Consider the following 14,360-nt stretch of genomic DNA (forward strand, 5'->3'; position numbering starts at 1 on the left):
AGGCCTGAAAGTGAAGATGCACGGAAGGTGAGCAGCAGTAATACATCAAGCTAGAAAGATCCCAGTGAATGGTACAGGGACAGGACTGGCACAGCTAAAAATAGTCCGTGCACCGAGCTTCCTGATGCAGCATGACAGGTTCCTCCAGCCTCCCAGGAAAAGGGTATGCTGGATGAAGCTGAGGTCAGTTTGCTAAAGAACACTAAGCATAACACTATGTTTTTTTAAAAAAAGAAGCAGGACAGGAGCAGCCTACACTGGAGTAGGAAACCACTGCTTAATTTAGCTCTGCTGGCTGCTTCTGCTCACTCACTCCTACTCAGAGAGGAAGCCTGGGGCTTGTGTAAATCTGAAGCACTCCAAACCAAACTCAAAGGGGACGTGGCTGTGTGCAGCCCTCCTGGCAGCCGCTGGCATAGAGCTGCCCTTCCCTCTGGAGCCAGAAGCGGTGGATCAGTATGCACTGAGCAGCAGCTCTCTTGTGGGCTCAGCCTGATGGGGGCTTGGTGCTGGTGGTGACAGGTGCTCTGCCAGCTGCACTAAAGTAATGAATTGGCTTAAATCCCCTTCTCTTCCTGCACATCAGTTGGTTTAGTGAACAGAAAATGATGATCGTGTACAGCAAATACATTTTTTTCCTCTATTTATTTGGTACAGCCCCTCAAAGCTGCACAGACTCTGTTAGTATTTTCTATCTGCTCATTTAATCCAGGTGCTGAATATATTTCTCCCCAGAGGAATAAACACGGTCAGCTTCTACTTTTCCTCTGCTACAGATCTTAACAGAGGAGAAAAATGGTGTAAAGAAAAAATTAATAACCTTTTCTTCTATTTTCCAGGCAGCTGCAACAGAACAGATCTGAATAAGAGCAGCTAACAGAACTCATTAGGTACCGAGGTCTTGGATGAAAATGAACTTCAGAGCTAACTCTGCCTTCCTGCTCTGTGGTGGTACACTACCGGTACTTCCAAAGCTACTGAAGATGCAGGTCTCTGAAGCCCTCAGAACTTTTGGCTTGGGTCTGTCCCTGTGTATATAATTCTGCCAGCTAATGATGAACTAGTGCCATGGAATATGTAGATAACATCGTAACTCTCGTGTCCACTGAAATAAGGGAGGAAAGAGGAAATGGAGGGTCTTTTTTGTGTGTGTTTTTTTTTGGCATGATTGAATGGGAGGGAGGATAAAACATGATAGGTGTGATCTAATTAAATCTCTAAACAAAAACTCCTGTACAATTTCCTGATGCCAACCAATTACAAACATATTTCTTACCCTCCAAAATAACTGCCTCATGGTACAGCTCCTTTTACCAGCCTCTAAGCTACCAGGTATCACAGAATCACTCAGGTTGGAAAACAGCTCTAAGATCATCTAGTCCAACCTTTAACCTCGTACTGACAAGTCCACCACCGTGTTCCCCTGTCCTGCTCTGCTCTGCTGTAACGGTCTGGGCAAGCCCTTTCTGGCATGTGGTTGTGGTCTGGCAGCAACTTGAGGAATGACTAAGCCAGAACACTTCAGATACTCCTTGTGGAAGTACTGGAAGTAATAAGCTAACAGTTTTGTCCCTGTTTCACTATAAGATGGGGCCAAGGCCCCAACCACAATTAAATTAACACACACAGTCACAACTGGCTGAAAATCTGCCTTGCCAAACACCTCTAGTCCAGGTTCAGAGTGCACAAGTCCACGGACTTCCGTTACGCTAAGTGCTAATTAGCCTATTAACACTGTTGCCTCGAATATGAGCATGCAGTTCTCCACGTGAAGAGGTCGTCTGCCGCTGATAAAAGTCAATACCTCTGTATGTTCTGTGACTGTGACAGTCTTCATGAAACAGACTGGCAAAGCAGCATTTTTCATTACTGGTTCTCTTTCCCTGTGTCAGAAAGGTGTTCCGGCTTGGAAGACTGCCTTCTGTTCAGTTGCTCCAGTCACCTGCATGAGATTTCATCCGATTTCGTACCTGTGCCAGGGCAGCCTTAGCAAAGAAACTGTCTTAGCGTGAGTTTAAAACACCTTCCTGCGTGGCAATGTCCTTGCATGCCAAGAACTGTCCTTTGCAGTGACAATGCGCCATATTTCATCGATTGTGAGCATATGGCTTAAGTCCCCTTCCACCTTGTGGGCAAGAGCTTTTAATCCTGTTTTACAGCTGATGAGCATTTTAGGGATAGCATTTACTTCTTGAAGGTCGCAGCAGAGAGTCAGTAACCAAGACAGCAGGAGGACTCAAAGCAGTTCTTGTGATGCTCTTGGCAAAGGAAGCTGTGCTTCCCTCTCACTTCAGCCAGATGGAACAATTCCCTTTCTGCTGTAGAACAGCAAATAGCTGGGAATAGTCTAGGAATACTGTGGCACAGGAGATTAACCTCAAAAGGACAGTATGTGTGGGCAATGGAGGGCTTGGAGAACCACAACGTTCTGCCTGCAGCCTCTGCCACAGCTTGCACATAGCAAGAGCTATGCCAGCACCAGCTGGCTCTGTCCTTCTGCCTATACTTAAGCAAAGCTCCTGCAGCCAACAATTAACTTGAACAGCATATTTCAAATGCCGAGAGCTTTTTGTGTAAGGACCACGATCCGTCTCAACGTGTCTGTGAATAACCAGAGCGACCTTTGACATCTTCCTACATAACCTGCAGGAAACCTACAGGTTGACTAAAGCAAGAGAACAAAACAGTAATTTGTCTGGTATAAGACCATATTTTCCATCTGCATGAAACCAGCAGCTCCCAATTGAAGAAAGCAAGTCAGCATTTAAAATTCAGCTAGTCCCAAGCCATTACGTTCTTGTATCTGCTAGCTCCATTTATGAATTTACAAACATAGCAAGTAAACAGGGGAAAACAAACAAACCCACAAAACCCCCAAACCACAAACCAGTTGTACAAGTAGGCTTTTTCCACCAATAAAAAAACTAGTTATATTTTCAGTACCTTCCAACTCTTCAATTCCATATAAACCATCTAATAGTCTCATCCTGTTCCATCTGCAGTCTATGCATCTTTTTCGTGTCACTCTATGGTCTTCAAACACACTCCTTGCCTTTCTCCCTTCATCATCACAGAGCCTCTGCATCCTAAGCTGGGCTTTTTGCTGCAAACCGGCATGCCGTCAAAAGGCTAAGGGCATCTTAGATGGGTTAGAAAAGTATTCTGAGCTTATTAAGTAGGAACTATTTAACTCATTCTTTTTTGTAAAGGGAAAAAAGCAAGCAAAGCAATCGTGTTATTCCCCATAAATAGCTGAATATCAGCAGTGGGTGAACTGTTCCTCGAATATCCCTGTATGGGACTTGTGTGATTAAATCCACCAGCTGGCCCTGAAATCCTCAGACTGCTTCAATGCAGCACTGAGACAGCTCTCTAAAGTTCATGTTCAGCTTCTCTAAAAAAACCACCTTGCAGCACATCTTAAATTATTTCATGAATTCTTTTTAGTAACGCAAATGACCGGAATGGGATGTGCTGTGCACCAATCCAGCCCCCCAGTTATACCTGTGACACTGTTACCGGAGGGGACTCTCCTGTACTGACAACAGCATAAGGTCATTTGATGGGTTCCTTTCTGTCTCTAACCACTGCCAGAGAAAAATCAGAGAAAGGAGGGTTGACAGCTCTGTGAGCCCTTCCTCTGCCCCACATAATAGAATCTGCAAAGCAAAAATAAGGTCAGGCACTTTCAAATTGCTGCAATAGGAGAACTGGAAGATCATTCTATATCTAGTTCTAGAAAAGGCTAAAAATAAGCCTGATGTGAGGCAGGAGACAGAGTCTGAAAATGGATTATTCTCATTTTTCCTGTAATGTAATTTTCCGATTTGCCATGTTTAAGACAGCAGAAAAGGTGCATGGACTAGGAGTTGTTCTTTTTGTCTTGCACTATCTAGTCTGTAATAAGTATATTCTTTGCAGTGTTTCACCCACCATTTTTAAATGTACTGTTAACTACCACTGCCACTCAGCTAGAGTTTCCTCACATGACCAAAGGTGTTCTTTTTTTTCTTATGAAATGTTTGATTTTAGGAAAGAAGAAAAACCTACTAGAGCTGTTCAAGCAACCTGATTCTTTACTAGTCTTGTAAACAAACAGGTGAACCACTTATGCCTGCAGGTCTCTCTGAAGTGATGGGTGGTAGCTAGTTAAATTCCTAAACTCTTTTGTTCTGACCAGCTGCATCAGGGCAGCTATTTATTCCTGTTTGTGTCTGCACCAGGGATATACGCTGCAGTTGCATCCTGCTGCCTGATCTGCATTGCTGTATCTTTGGCAGAAATACCCAGCATGTATCATACAGGATGCAGGGAGAGACTGAACAATTATAAACCTTGGATAGCCATCCAGAGCATCTTTCTACGTGGCTGGATGGGTACAGGAAAGAACAGAAAACCTCAAGCCTCCAGGTACAAAATCAGTGATTAAATGAAAAATGATATAGGAAAAAAAATCATTTGAGGGGTAGATTATCCGACACCTGCACAGAGTGGTGTTTCTCAGGGAAAATCTGCGTGAATTTGGGTTTTCTCTCAGCAACAACTGGAAGCAGACATTGGAGACCGGACCTGGAACCACGCTGTGCCTGCTGCAGAGCATCTGTGGTCCCACAGGTCTGTGTCTGTGCAGAAACAGAGGAGCGTTGTACAGCAAAGCTCCTGATGCTCCTGACACTCATGCTGACTGCTGAGAAAAAAAAAGTCATCTTATGTGCTAATTACGTTACAGTGATTTATATGCCCTGGCATCCAAACGTGGTCAGAGCTTGGGGAAAGGACTTTTTTAAAAAAACTTTTCGTAATGAAAAGAGCACATTGTTCTGAATTACCAGTGAAGCCACTGCTCCTAGTAAGTACTAGTATAGGCATTTCTTCTGCAGCTCTCCAGGGTGAAGCTTTGTTTTTTCACGTTATCATCTGCATTATGAGCAAGAAACAAGACGTAGACCACAGACGCCATTCCCAGCAGTGCTGAGCTTTTACTTCCAAGTGAAGTATCTGAAGTGCTCCTGACCTCTGGAAGTTGCCTTCTGGCTGATAACTAATTATTACTATCTGGCTGATATTAATTAGTTATTATAATAATTATATTAATATCTACATTAACCAGTCATTAATATATTAATAATTATTATAATAATTGTTATTATTATAACTAATTATTATTATCTGGCTGATAACAAGATTTCTGATCTGTTTCTGCAGGGCTCTGTCCTGGCAAGATACTCTCCCTGTATGTATCCTCTCCCAGAGCATCTCCAAGTATAACTTGGGAGCCATAAATTCTCATTATGCACATAAGAGAAATATACAACAGAAGGTAGTCATGTCTGGAAAGAAAACACGACTGCTTTAGCCCACAGTACTACAGAACAGGAAAGGACCAACAGGACAGTCGAGTGAAACCACAGCAGTAACTGTAGTGGAGCGGCTTCTAAAAGAACTGCTATTATTTATTACCACTAGTGCATAAGAGCTCTTACAGAAACTCTTCTCTAACCATTTTGTCTCTCTTAGCACTTAGGAAGGGTGAGGCTAAATTTGTGTTTCAAAAATTGCACCAAAAACGATTGGATTATATTACAGAGTGATGCACTGTATCGTGTTCTCTGCTAGTCCTAAATTGACTGAAGGCCTCTTTAAGCTGTCAGACTCCTAAGACAGTATCAAAGTCACTGTAGAAGAATCAGGATTTTTTAAGAAAAGAGTTGCTATATAAAGAATTTTTTTCTGATGAGTGTTTTTGTGAGAGGGGCAGCCCTCTTGACTGGAATTCCTGTGCTACAAAAGCAGTGCACAACATAAGCCAAGAACAGTGGCACTGATAAAAGAACACCACGAGGCACTGAAAGCCTGGAAATTCTGTTTTTGAAAGGAAACGTGGTGGGAACTGGAAAAAGCTTTACAGGAAAGTGGCGTTGCTATCCTGATACTCTGTCCTGCCTGGAAGAAGAAATTATCTCAAAGCAAACACCCAGAGACCATCACACAAAGGAACAAACAAACCAAACCAAAAAAAAAAAAAAAAAAAAAAAAAAAGAACTACTTTTCACAGAAGCACTGGAATTAAAGCAGAGAAAGCTTAATTTCCATAGGCAGAGCAGGGCTGCAGAGAGCAGCGTTACACTTTGCTTCCATATTAGTTCATTAGAGGGGTCTGCGACATCTGGCCCATTCGCCCTGACCCTACTGGTGATGAACGGATTTAATCTCTGGCATGTGACACTGGCGTTCGTGATTCCTGCAGGTTAATTGATTTCTTTTGGCAAAGCACAGCTCCAAGTCCTGTTGTCTGAGCAGCACGACTGACTGCAGAGAGAAAATAAGGCGTCTTGAAAAAGAAATTCTCCCATACCCAGCAAATAACAGGTAGGATATGGGAAAGGCTTGGCCAGGCAGGCAGTTACCGTTGCCAAAGGTGCGCAGTGCCAAGTGCAGATGGCCTGTCAGATAGCTGGGAGCTGGACGCTGGATTTGAGTCCAGCATGGAGATTTAAGCTGCTAATAGCAAAACACTCAGTTGTCTTCTCTCTCACAGGCAGACATGCAGCTAATAACAAATCCTCCTCCAGAAATTCTTCCCCGAAGACCACCGAACCCTGTCAGCAAGAGCAGACGGGACCCAGTCGACAGCAGAGACACCACGCACATGGCAGGGAGAGAAGCCTTACTCAGCAGTTGCCAACCTTATTAAAGATACTGTCTTACTGCTCAGCAATGTGTCAAACCTGAATTAAGCTGCAGTCTCCAGAAATCTGATGGGAGGATGCCAGAGTATTTTTAACACAGGAGTGGGTATATCCAGAAAGAGCACAGAAGTCATTTGCGAGAGATTGTTTTGTTAGGCATTGTTTATGACAACTGCTCTCCCTCTGAGATGGATCACAACTGTAGGATCAGTAACTGAGTAATGTAAAATTCAGAAACGACTGTGAATCAGACCAGGAAAGGGAACAATGCTGAAAAAGAGTGCAGCAAAAGCAGATCTGACGCCTGCATAACTAGGGTTCTTCACTCAGTAGACCAGTGACTGGTTTGGAGCTGGTATGCATTGGGCATGAACAGAATACAACCAAATCTGCTCAAGGTAGACAACAATAGACAAAAATAAACACATTTATTCAGGAAAAATGAGAGCTGCGGGATGTGATCTCTCTACTACTTACTGCCCTATTACCAAATTGCGTTTTTGGCTCCCTGCTGCAATAAAAGTCACCCTGAGCACCTAGAAACTTCTGTTCATCTTGCCATGTCTACTTAGACTTGCATGTACAGCTCATGTCTGCTATGACAGGACCAGGGCCAGAAGGCAGCCAGAGCAGTTCCCATCCTCCTGGCTCCCCAGGCTCTGGAGGCCCTTAGGAACCCATAAAGATTTCATGTCTTCTCCAGATAATCTGCTGTACCATTGCCCTCTTTTTTCTCTTAGGAGGTTTTTCCTAATGTCTAATCTCCAACTTCACTTACTGCAACTTAAAGCCTTTATATGCAGAGAGTAACAAACCAGGCACACGCCAGTCATGCCACATCCCCAAAGCCACACCAAAGTTCAGCTGTGCAAGACTGAACCTTCTTATGATACACATGATGAGGTCTTGTTTCCTCCAGCATGTTGAAACACTTCATTATAGGTGGACAGATACTTACAGGCGCCAGGAGAGGAAAAACTTTATCTTGTATTTGTGTGTGTTAGTAAAAGGAAGGTGGAACTTGCTCTTACAGGGACTCAGGACAGCATTTTGGCACTGCTTTCAAGTCTCTTGCATCCATCTGATAAGATGGTGTGAGCCAGAGAGTATCACCCAAACTATTCACACACTTGTGTCAATTTCCAAACACCTAATTTTCCTTGTAGTGTATCCTATCTAGTGACAGTGACATGGCCACTCTCTTCAAGGTACAGCGAGGAATGCTCTGCTCTCTTGGTGTGTGCTGTTATCACAGGCTGTTAAAATGTCCACATTGTGGTTTTTAGCCCCACGTATCTACCTCTGTGTCATTAAACTGATACAAACACTCGTGCAGTGAGATCTACGCGGGCGAAGCTCAGTCACACAAAGTGCCCGTTGCTGTGGATGTCAGATGCAGCACTGCTGCTACAACAGCACGTCTGCGCCGTTGTTCCTCTACCACTGCAAATGGCTCTCGCAGCCACTTCACAGGAACGATAACCTCCTCCTCCTCCCAGTGGGAGCAAGGCAAAGGCAACCTCCAGCCAACTCCAGACTAGTCACCTGCCCGCATATTCAGCATGCCATTATACACAGGTACTCTTATTGTTCAACAATTAGGAGAAAGAGACTAACCCCAGGAGTGTGTATGTCATGTGGAAGCGTCTTCTGAATTACTGTAGTTGCCAACCGTGAGGTGGTCCGAATCGGTTTCTTTACTGCAAAACAGTAGCTTTTTTTTACAAGCTGTAACAAGGGACTGGGAAAGACTATCTTTAGTACAGTGACCCTTGAGCGCGTGTGTCCCCACATACACAGCTTCCTTCCTTCTTGCCTGCTGTGCTGTAGATTAGAGGGAGTGAGCAGGACACAGGGGGCTGAGATGGGACTCTGGGCTCAAAGCTGACCACCAAGCTCTGTAAGGGGTCTCTTGCTGTCCGTCTAGCAGTCCACAGGTCCAGCACACAGCAGCCCCTCACAGATGGCCTGGCCTGTGGCATGCTCACGCAAGGGTAAAAGGGGTCTGTGATCGTAAGTGCTGTGCTCCCCTCCAGGTCGTAAGCCAGTCACAGATCCATCAGAGCAGAAGCGTGTAAAGGATGCCCAGCCAGCATGACCCAAGCCCCTGTGCTTCGTGCAGCCTCATGCACTCTGCTGAGCTGAGGTTCTTACCATACAACCTAACATCCTTTACCTGGAAGGACCAAGGCCCAGGGAAAGAGTACAAGCATAAGAGTTTGAGAGAGAAAACAGGCTTTGGTACTTCCCCATTTGCAATTGCCAGGTTACTCACTGTTGTTCAGCTTTGGCTCGGTCACTTAGGAAGAAGAGGGCTGTGGCCAGGAAAAACATCCCTCCTAGGACAACGACAAACGGGCAGAGCATGAGTGCATACCCCAAGCTGAGGAACTCCCAGAGCGGGGACTCCTTTGTGCTTTGTCGTATCAGGTCTGAAATCTAGGAGAGAAGGGCAAAAAAATTAGTCACTTAGATGAAAAATAGACGTGATAATACTGAGGGAACACAGCTCCCTGAACAACCACCCACTGAACATGTGCACAACGTTTAAAATGGAAGAGTTTGTTCATGAGAGGCTGAATGCCCTTTGTGTGCTTTAGCCTTCCACATGCCGTTATTCTGCACTCTGGAGCCCGGACACCTCTCGCTGTGAGCAGCATGGCAAGGTTCCCCTCTCCTATCATTTTTCTGTCCCAATTTGTTATTCTTCCCACAGCCCTCTCCACCTTCTCCCTAGCTACCTCAGTGATTGAATCAGTGGGTGTCTAACCTCACAGTATTTAAAGCGTTATGAAAAGCTCTTGCTAAAGCTCAGTAATATTTAATGAGTGTCTGCAGCTAAGACAATCACATTTTAATATTTACTGTCCAGCAAACAACTACCCTCTATAAATCAAACAGAGGTAGCAGCAGTAAGGATGAGTCCCAAGGCATTGGCTATTTAAATGTCCAGTTCTGGCTTTGTCTGTGACCTTTTGTTGAGATAGAAATGTCAGTTGGTACCAAAAGACTGCAGGGAATTTGCAGCATAAAATCCTGCGGCCATGCACACACGCAAATCAGTTCTAGAAACCGTCAAAGCTCGTGCAGCATCTTCTAAACCGTCACGCTATTGCTGATGAGAAAAAGGTGGTGTAGCAAAATCTGACACCGAAAGCTTAAATCTAGACAAACTACCGCTAAGTGAAGGGATAAAATGTTACACCCAGGAGAAAGCACCGATTCACAGCCCTGCAGACAACTGCATTGACCTGGGAGGTAAATGTGTGCGTAGAGAAGGCTCAGAGGGGCCAAGCTCAGCAGAAGGTCACAGAGAGATGACACTCAAGGAGACACCAATGAAGAGGTCACGGTGTGTGCTTTAAAGGCTCTGTAGCAGGGAGACTTTGGAGCACTGGTGGCCTCCGTGTCTTAATATTCTCCTCATTACTCGGCCTGGCTCCAGCTCCAGAGAAAGGAAGGAGAAGCAACCAGCCTGATGCAGGAAGGAAAACTACTCTGCGCACGGAAGAGCAGAGGACGAGCCTTCATGACAGCAATGTCAAGCAGAGACAAGTGAATAAACACAGGAGGAGTGTATCTACAGAACTGATTGAAGGTTTTTAGCCAGACTTCTCTGTTTCATTCCCTGCTCTAGAAAGGAGGAGGAGAAAATTTCAGTGCTTCAGATGTAGCGACAGAAGCGTTCCTGGCCTCTCAAAGAGAACTTCATTCACATTGTATAACACACACAGAAAAACAGGAGCATCAGCACCAAGTCTCAGGTGAGAACTGATGGCTAAAAAAGTCCTTAGACTAAAAGACAAACAACAGTGGCTAATAATCTGAGACATTAAAAAGCAGCAAAAAGACTTGAATGTGAAAAGAGTGCACCCCCAGGAAATCAACAGAACAGGCACTGCACCCAGAAGACAGGGACCTCAGCTGGTAATCTATTCCCTCTTGTATCCGGACACCTCAGGTCCCCACATTTCCCTTTCTCTTCATTATGAACCAAAATTCCATATTCAATCAGCTCTTCTGTGTGCAATAGCCAGAACTGAGGCTATTCTACAGCAGAAATTGAGAAATTTCATTATTGGGAATGAATCCAATTATCCTCCGAAAGGAGCAGGCAATAAATCACTCAGCGAATTGACATGATAGATCAGCTATGGATGATGAAAAGCCAGGCATAGGTGACATGACATTCTAGGCTAAAAACAGCTTTGAAAATGTAGTCTCCAACAAATAAAACTCCCAATACACCTTGCCCCACACTTCTAGTTATGCCTTCAAAGGCATCATGTTGACCTTTTATACCAACAGGTCTTGGTAATGTTAATTATGGTACCTTTGCCATTTTTAACCCAACAGAATCTTAAGTGCATATTTTAGGAACAGCAGTGTTTCCTCCCATCCAATGTAAAATTCCACCCATCAAGCCAGAGGGATTTCTCACCTCAGTTTCCTATAGTCCCCTCACCAATCTCTTAATTCTGGAACTTTTGTCAGGGCTTAGATCTTGTTTTTGCTGTTAACTTGCAGTCACTCTTCTGTGTTGCTCTGTTCTACTCAGTACAAGCCACCTGCTAAGGCTGGGACTTTGGCATCTCCTCTCCAGAGGACACAGGACGTTATTACAGACCTGTGCTCCAAGAACGACACACAGTTTGCCAAATGGTCTGCTCTGGCCCGTCAAATTTTGGCTTGCAGACTCCTTGCAATGATGGGATTCTGAGTTGTCTGTGATTTGGCAAGACCCAATCTAGAATTACATTCAGCATCTTCCCTCTATCACAAGTAACAAAAAGCAGGTGCTGCATGCACAGTCAGGTCCAGTTCTTCAGCAAGGAGTCAGGTACGGGATTGTTCTTCTTGCTCTGCCAATTGGTAAGTGGCAAAAAACTTCAAAACATTTATCCAAAACCTGGGGGTGGAAAGTGAGTGAGCTCTCCTGCTGCTTTGCAAGTTTTGCAAGGATTTGATAACATCTTAAGCATGAAAGTTCACATCTTCTTTTCCCTAAGATAGGTCTCAGGCCAAGAGGAATGACTTTGCTAAATACACTTCAGCTCACGGCGTTTTTATAAGAGAACACAACCGACATGTGTTCAGTGGGTGGCAGGCAGCTGGATGGAGTCCAGCTAGAGAAAATGCCCACTTTCTGGAGAACAAACAGCACAGCTCCAAGGGGCCTGATCCCCAAATTCCAACTCTGCTTGTGTCTCAGTCTGAGTGCAGAAGACAGCGAAGGGAAACTTTGTCACCTTTCCCTGGAAGCATGTACTGTATTTTTTGCACCAATGGATGTTCAGGTATGCTGAAGCTCTACAGCAAGACACCTTGCTCCTGTGTTACTCTCCCTCCTGAAGAACAGGAGCAGTTAAAGTCATTCCCTAACTGTACAATGTAATGGCAACATCTTTGAAATCATCATCCCACTTGCCCTCTCTTGTTGCTGAGTGGTACATCTCAATTCCTCTGCAATTGCTTGAGTTTTCTACGTTTCTGGCTTTGCCTTTTGGACACAAATCTTGCTACACAAAAGGATATTTCCACTGCAGTACCTGGCACAAATTCCCGATTTTTATTATTACCAGTCTGATACCAGCCAGGTTCTCTCTGGCTCCTCCCTTCAGCACGATTCCTTAACACGGCACTCCTTGTAACCCCACAGTTTCACCACAGCTGTGTGGGGCTCACCCACTCTGAATTCAGAGATGCATGTGAAAGGTTGCTTCCTCCCCCCCCCAAATCTAATATGAATGCAAGTGAAGACTAGAAACAAAAATTAAGGGATTTCATAAAGTAAAAGTAAACAATTTGCTGAGCCTGTGGGGGAGCACAAACATTGACACTGTGCTTAATGGCATGAGGAACACGTTCTAAAAGAGGAACTAAACTCAAGTATTTTGTGATACTAGCTCTGAAAACTGCAGAAAGATAAAAGAATTGCATTCTAAAACTTGTTTCAATTTTAACATTGGCATGTCTGGATGTTGGAGGACTAAAAGTCAAACATCCTGGTAACCTTAATTGTGCCCTTTGGAGATTGAAGCCAAATTTGTTACCTGGCTGGTGACAATATCAACAGCCTGCATTTGTTCATGGTACCTGAGTTTGCCCCAGTATGACCAGTAGCAAGAATTCCTGCACTGCTTCCCCTGTGTTGGGCTCATCTGTTCATGCTCTTTTACTCCTCCCAGGATCAGCAGACTTCATTAAATAACTGGTGCTTCCTTAAAAGGACCACGGAAAATTAAAAAAAAAAAATCAATCAAGTGTTCCACTTTCAATGCTAACAAATGGACTTCGTGTGCCTGTTGGTGTTAGAGCAACATTTGCCTCCAGACAACATTTGCCCTTGCCAACAGGAGAGGTTTGGAAGACTATTCTCCCCACGTCATTAACTGCCCTTCTCTTCAGGTCTGGGCTGCCCAGGGGTTTTGTAAGGCAACACCGACTTTCTTCTCTCCCTGCAGGAGATGCCTGGTACCACGGGCAACATGGAATCGAGAAACACAGCTCATGTTAGGGCACAGGCACTGAAATGTGTAGGGGTGGGTGATGCCCACTTAGGTGCAGAAATCAGGTCTGTGGCAGTATCCCTGACCCCTGCACTCTCATTTCGTTGCAGGATGGATATCCACCACCATCTTCCCTGCTGCAAACGGAGCGACATGATGCTTGGCAGCAGCAAGGAGGACTGGCACCTCCCCCCACGTTGCAGATACCTCGTTCTGAAAGGTGCTCAGCACCGTGTAAGCTTTGTGGCCATGCTGGGAGTTTACAGGGTCCTTGGAACTTGAGAAAGAAGCCACTTAGGTGAGATTTTTAGTGCACGGAAAAGAAGTGACAGAGCAGATGGGACAGAGCTTGAAACACATGAGTGGGACAAAGATCACCTCTGAGTTTCTGGGTTTGCTTTAATTAGATACTTTTACATACTTTAACATCCATTTATCAAAAATGCTGAGAAGCTGCACTTCTAACCAGAGTCACAGGGAATGACAGGTGCACAGCACCTTTTTCTTCTGAAAAAGAAAACCAGGCTGTGAACCCTTGGCAAAGACTGTTTTATAGAAGGGAAGTCATCCGGTTATTTTTTTTAGGACAGATTTAAGTCTTGTCTGTTGATGAGTCAGCAGAAGTGGAAAGCTTGTTAGGTCACTGAAATGAAATAAATCCTGTGCAGATTGATTTCCAGGTGCTTAATTCTCCCCTTTCTTGCACTGACAGCCATGTCAAAGATTTGGCCCTTTCATGCACTTTGAAAAAAGCTTTTAATTACTCAGCTCAGCCAGGACCAGAGAAATCCTCAACGTAAAGTTACTGCTTGAAGAAATAGTAAGGATGAGGGTCTGGGGACAGTTTTCCTTGCAATATTTCCTTGAAACATGTGCATCAGATGTTGGACTGAGAGAGCAAACCCCACTTTACCCACCACAATCTGGGTCATATGCAAGCATGATTGTGGGGGAAGACTGCAGGAGCGATACTTCGGGGCTACAGAACACCAGTCAAAGCAGCTGGCACTCGGTAAAGAAACAAGGAACAATCAAAACCCTGAATGTGCCTCCCATGCCACCTCCTCTCTCCATCCGGCAATGGAAGATGCTGCCTAGATGCACTCAGATATGCTATAAATGTTAGAACCGTATGCTACGATCCTACAAAATACACTCACTA

The 14,360-nt window shown here is 44.6% G+C and overlaps 1 protein-coding gene and 1 long non-coding RNA gene across 4 annotated transcripts in view; one reads left to right on the forward strand and one right to left on the reverse strand.

Moving 5' to 3' along the window:
* SPNS2 (sphingolipid transporter 2) overlaps nucleotides 1-14,360 on the reverse strand; it is a 132,408-nt gene that overhangs the window by 9,306 nt on the left and 108,742 nt on the right. Inside the window, exons 11-12 of one of the 2 annotated variants that reach the window (XR_004755367.1) lie at nucleotides 8,965-9,128; nucleotides 8,307-8,389 (exon numbers count right to left, since the gene is read on the reverse strand). Coding sequence is in view for 1 of the 2 variants with exons in the window: in XM_035343310.1 (XP_035199201.1) it covers nucleotides 8,965-9,128 (164 nt within the window). In the remaining variant the exon portion in view is untranslated. The remainder of the gene's footprint in view (nucleotides 1-8,306; nucleotides 8,390-8,964; nucleotides 9,129-14,360) is intronic. The other variant, XM_035343310.1, reaches the window with a different exon arrangement.
* LOC118176363 lies at nucleotides 4,268-6,678 on the forward strand. 2 transcript variants are annotated; one of them, XR_004755372.1, is made up of 5 exons: nucleotides 4,268-4,410; nucleotides 4,538-4,614; nucleotides 4,881-5,320; nucleotides 6,248-6,369; nucleotides 6,539-6,678. It is a non-coding gene; the product is annotated as an uncharacterized LOC118176363 (long non-coding RNA). The 2 variants fall into 2 exon arrangements; XR_004755373.1 differs by having other exon boundaries at nucleotides 5,206-5,320.

This window comes from Oxyura jamaicensis, chromosome 19 (genome assembly GCF_011077185.1).
Source record: "Oxyura jamaicensis isolate SHBP4307 breed ruddy duck chromosome 19, BPBGC_Ojam_1.0, whole genome shotgun sequence".
NCBI lineage: Eukaryota > Metazoa > Chordata > Aves > Anseriformes > Anatidae > Oxyura > Oxyura jamaicensis.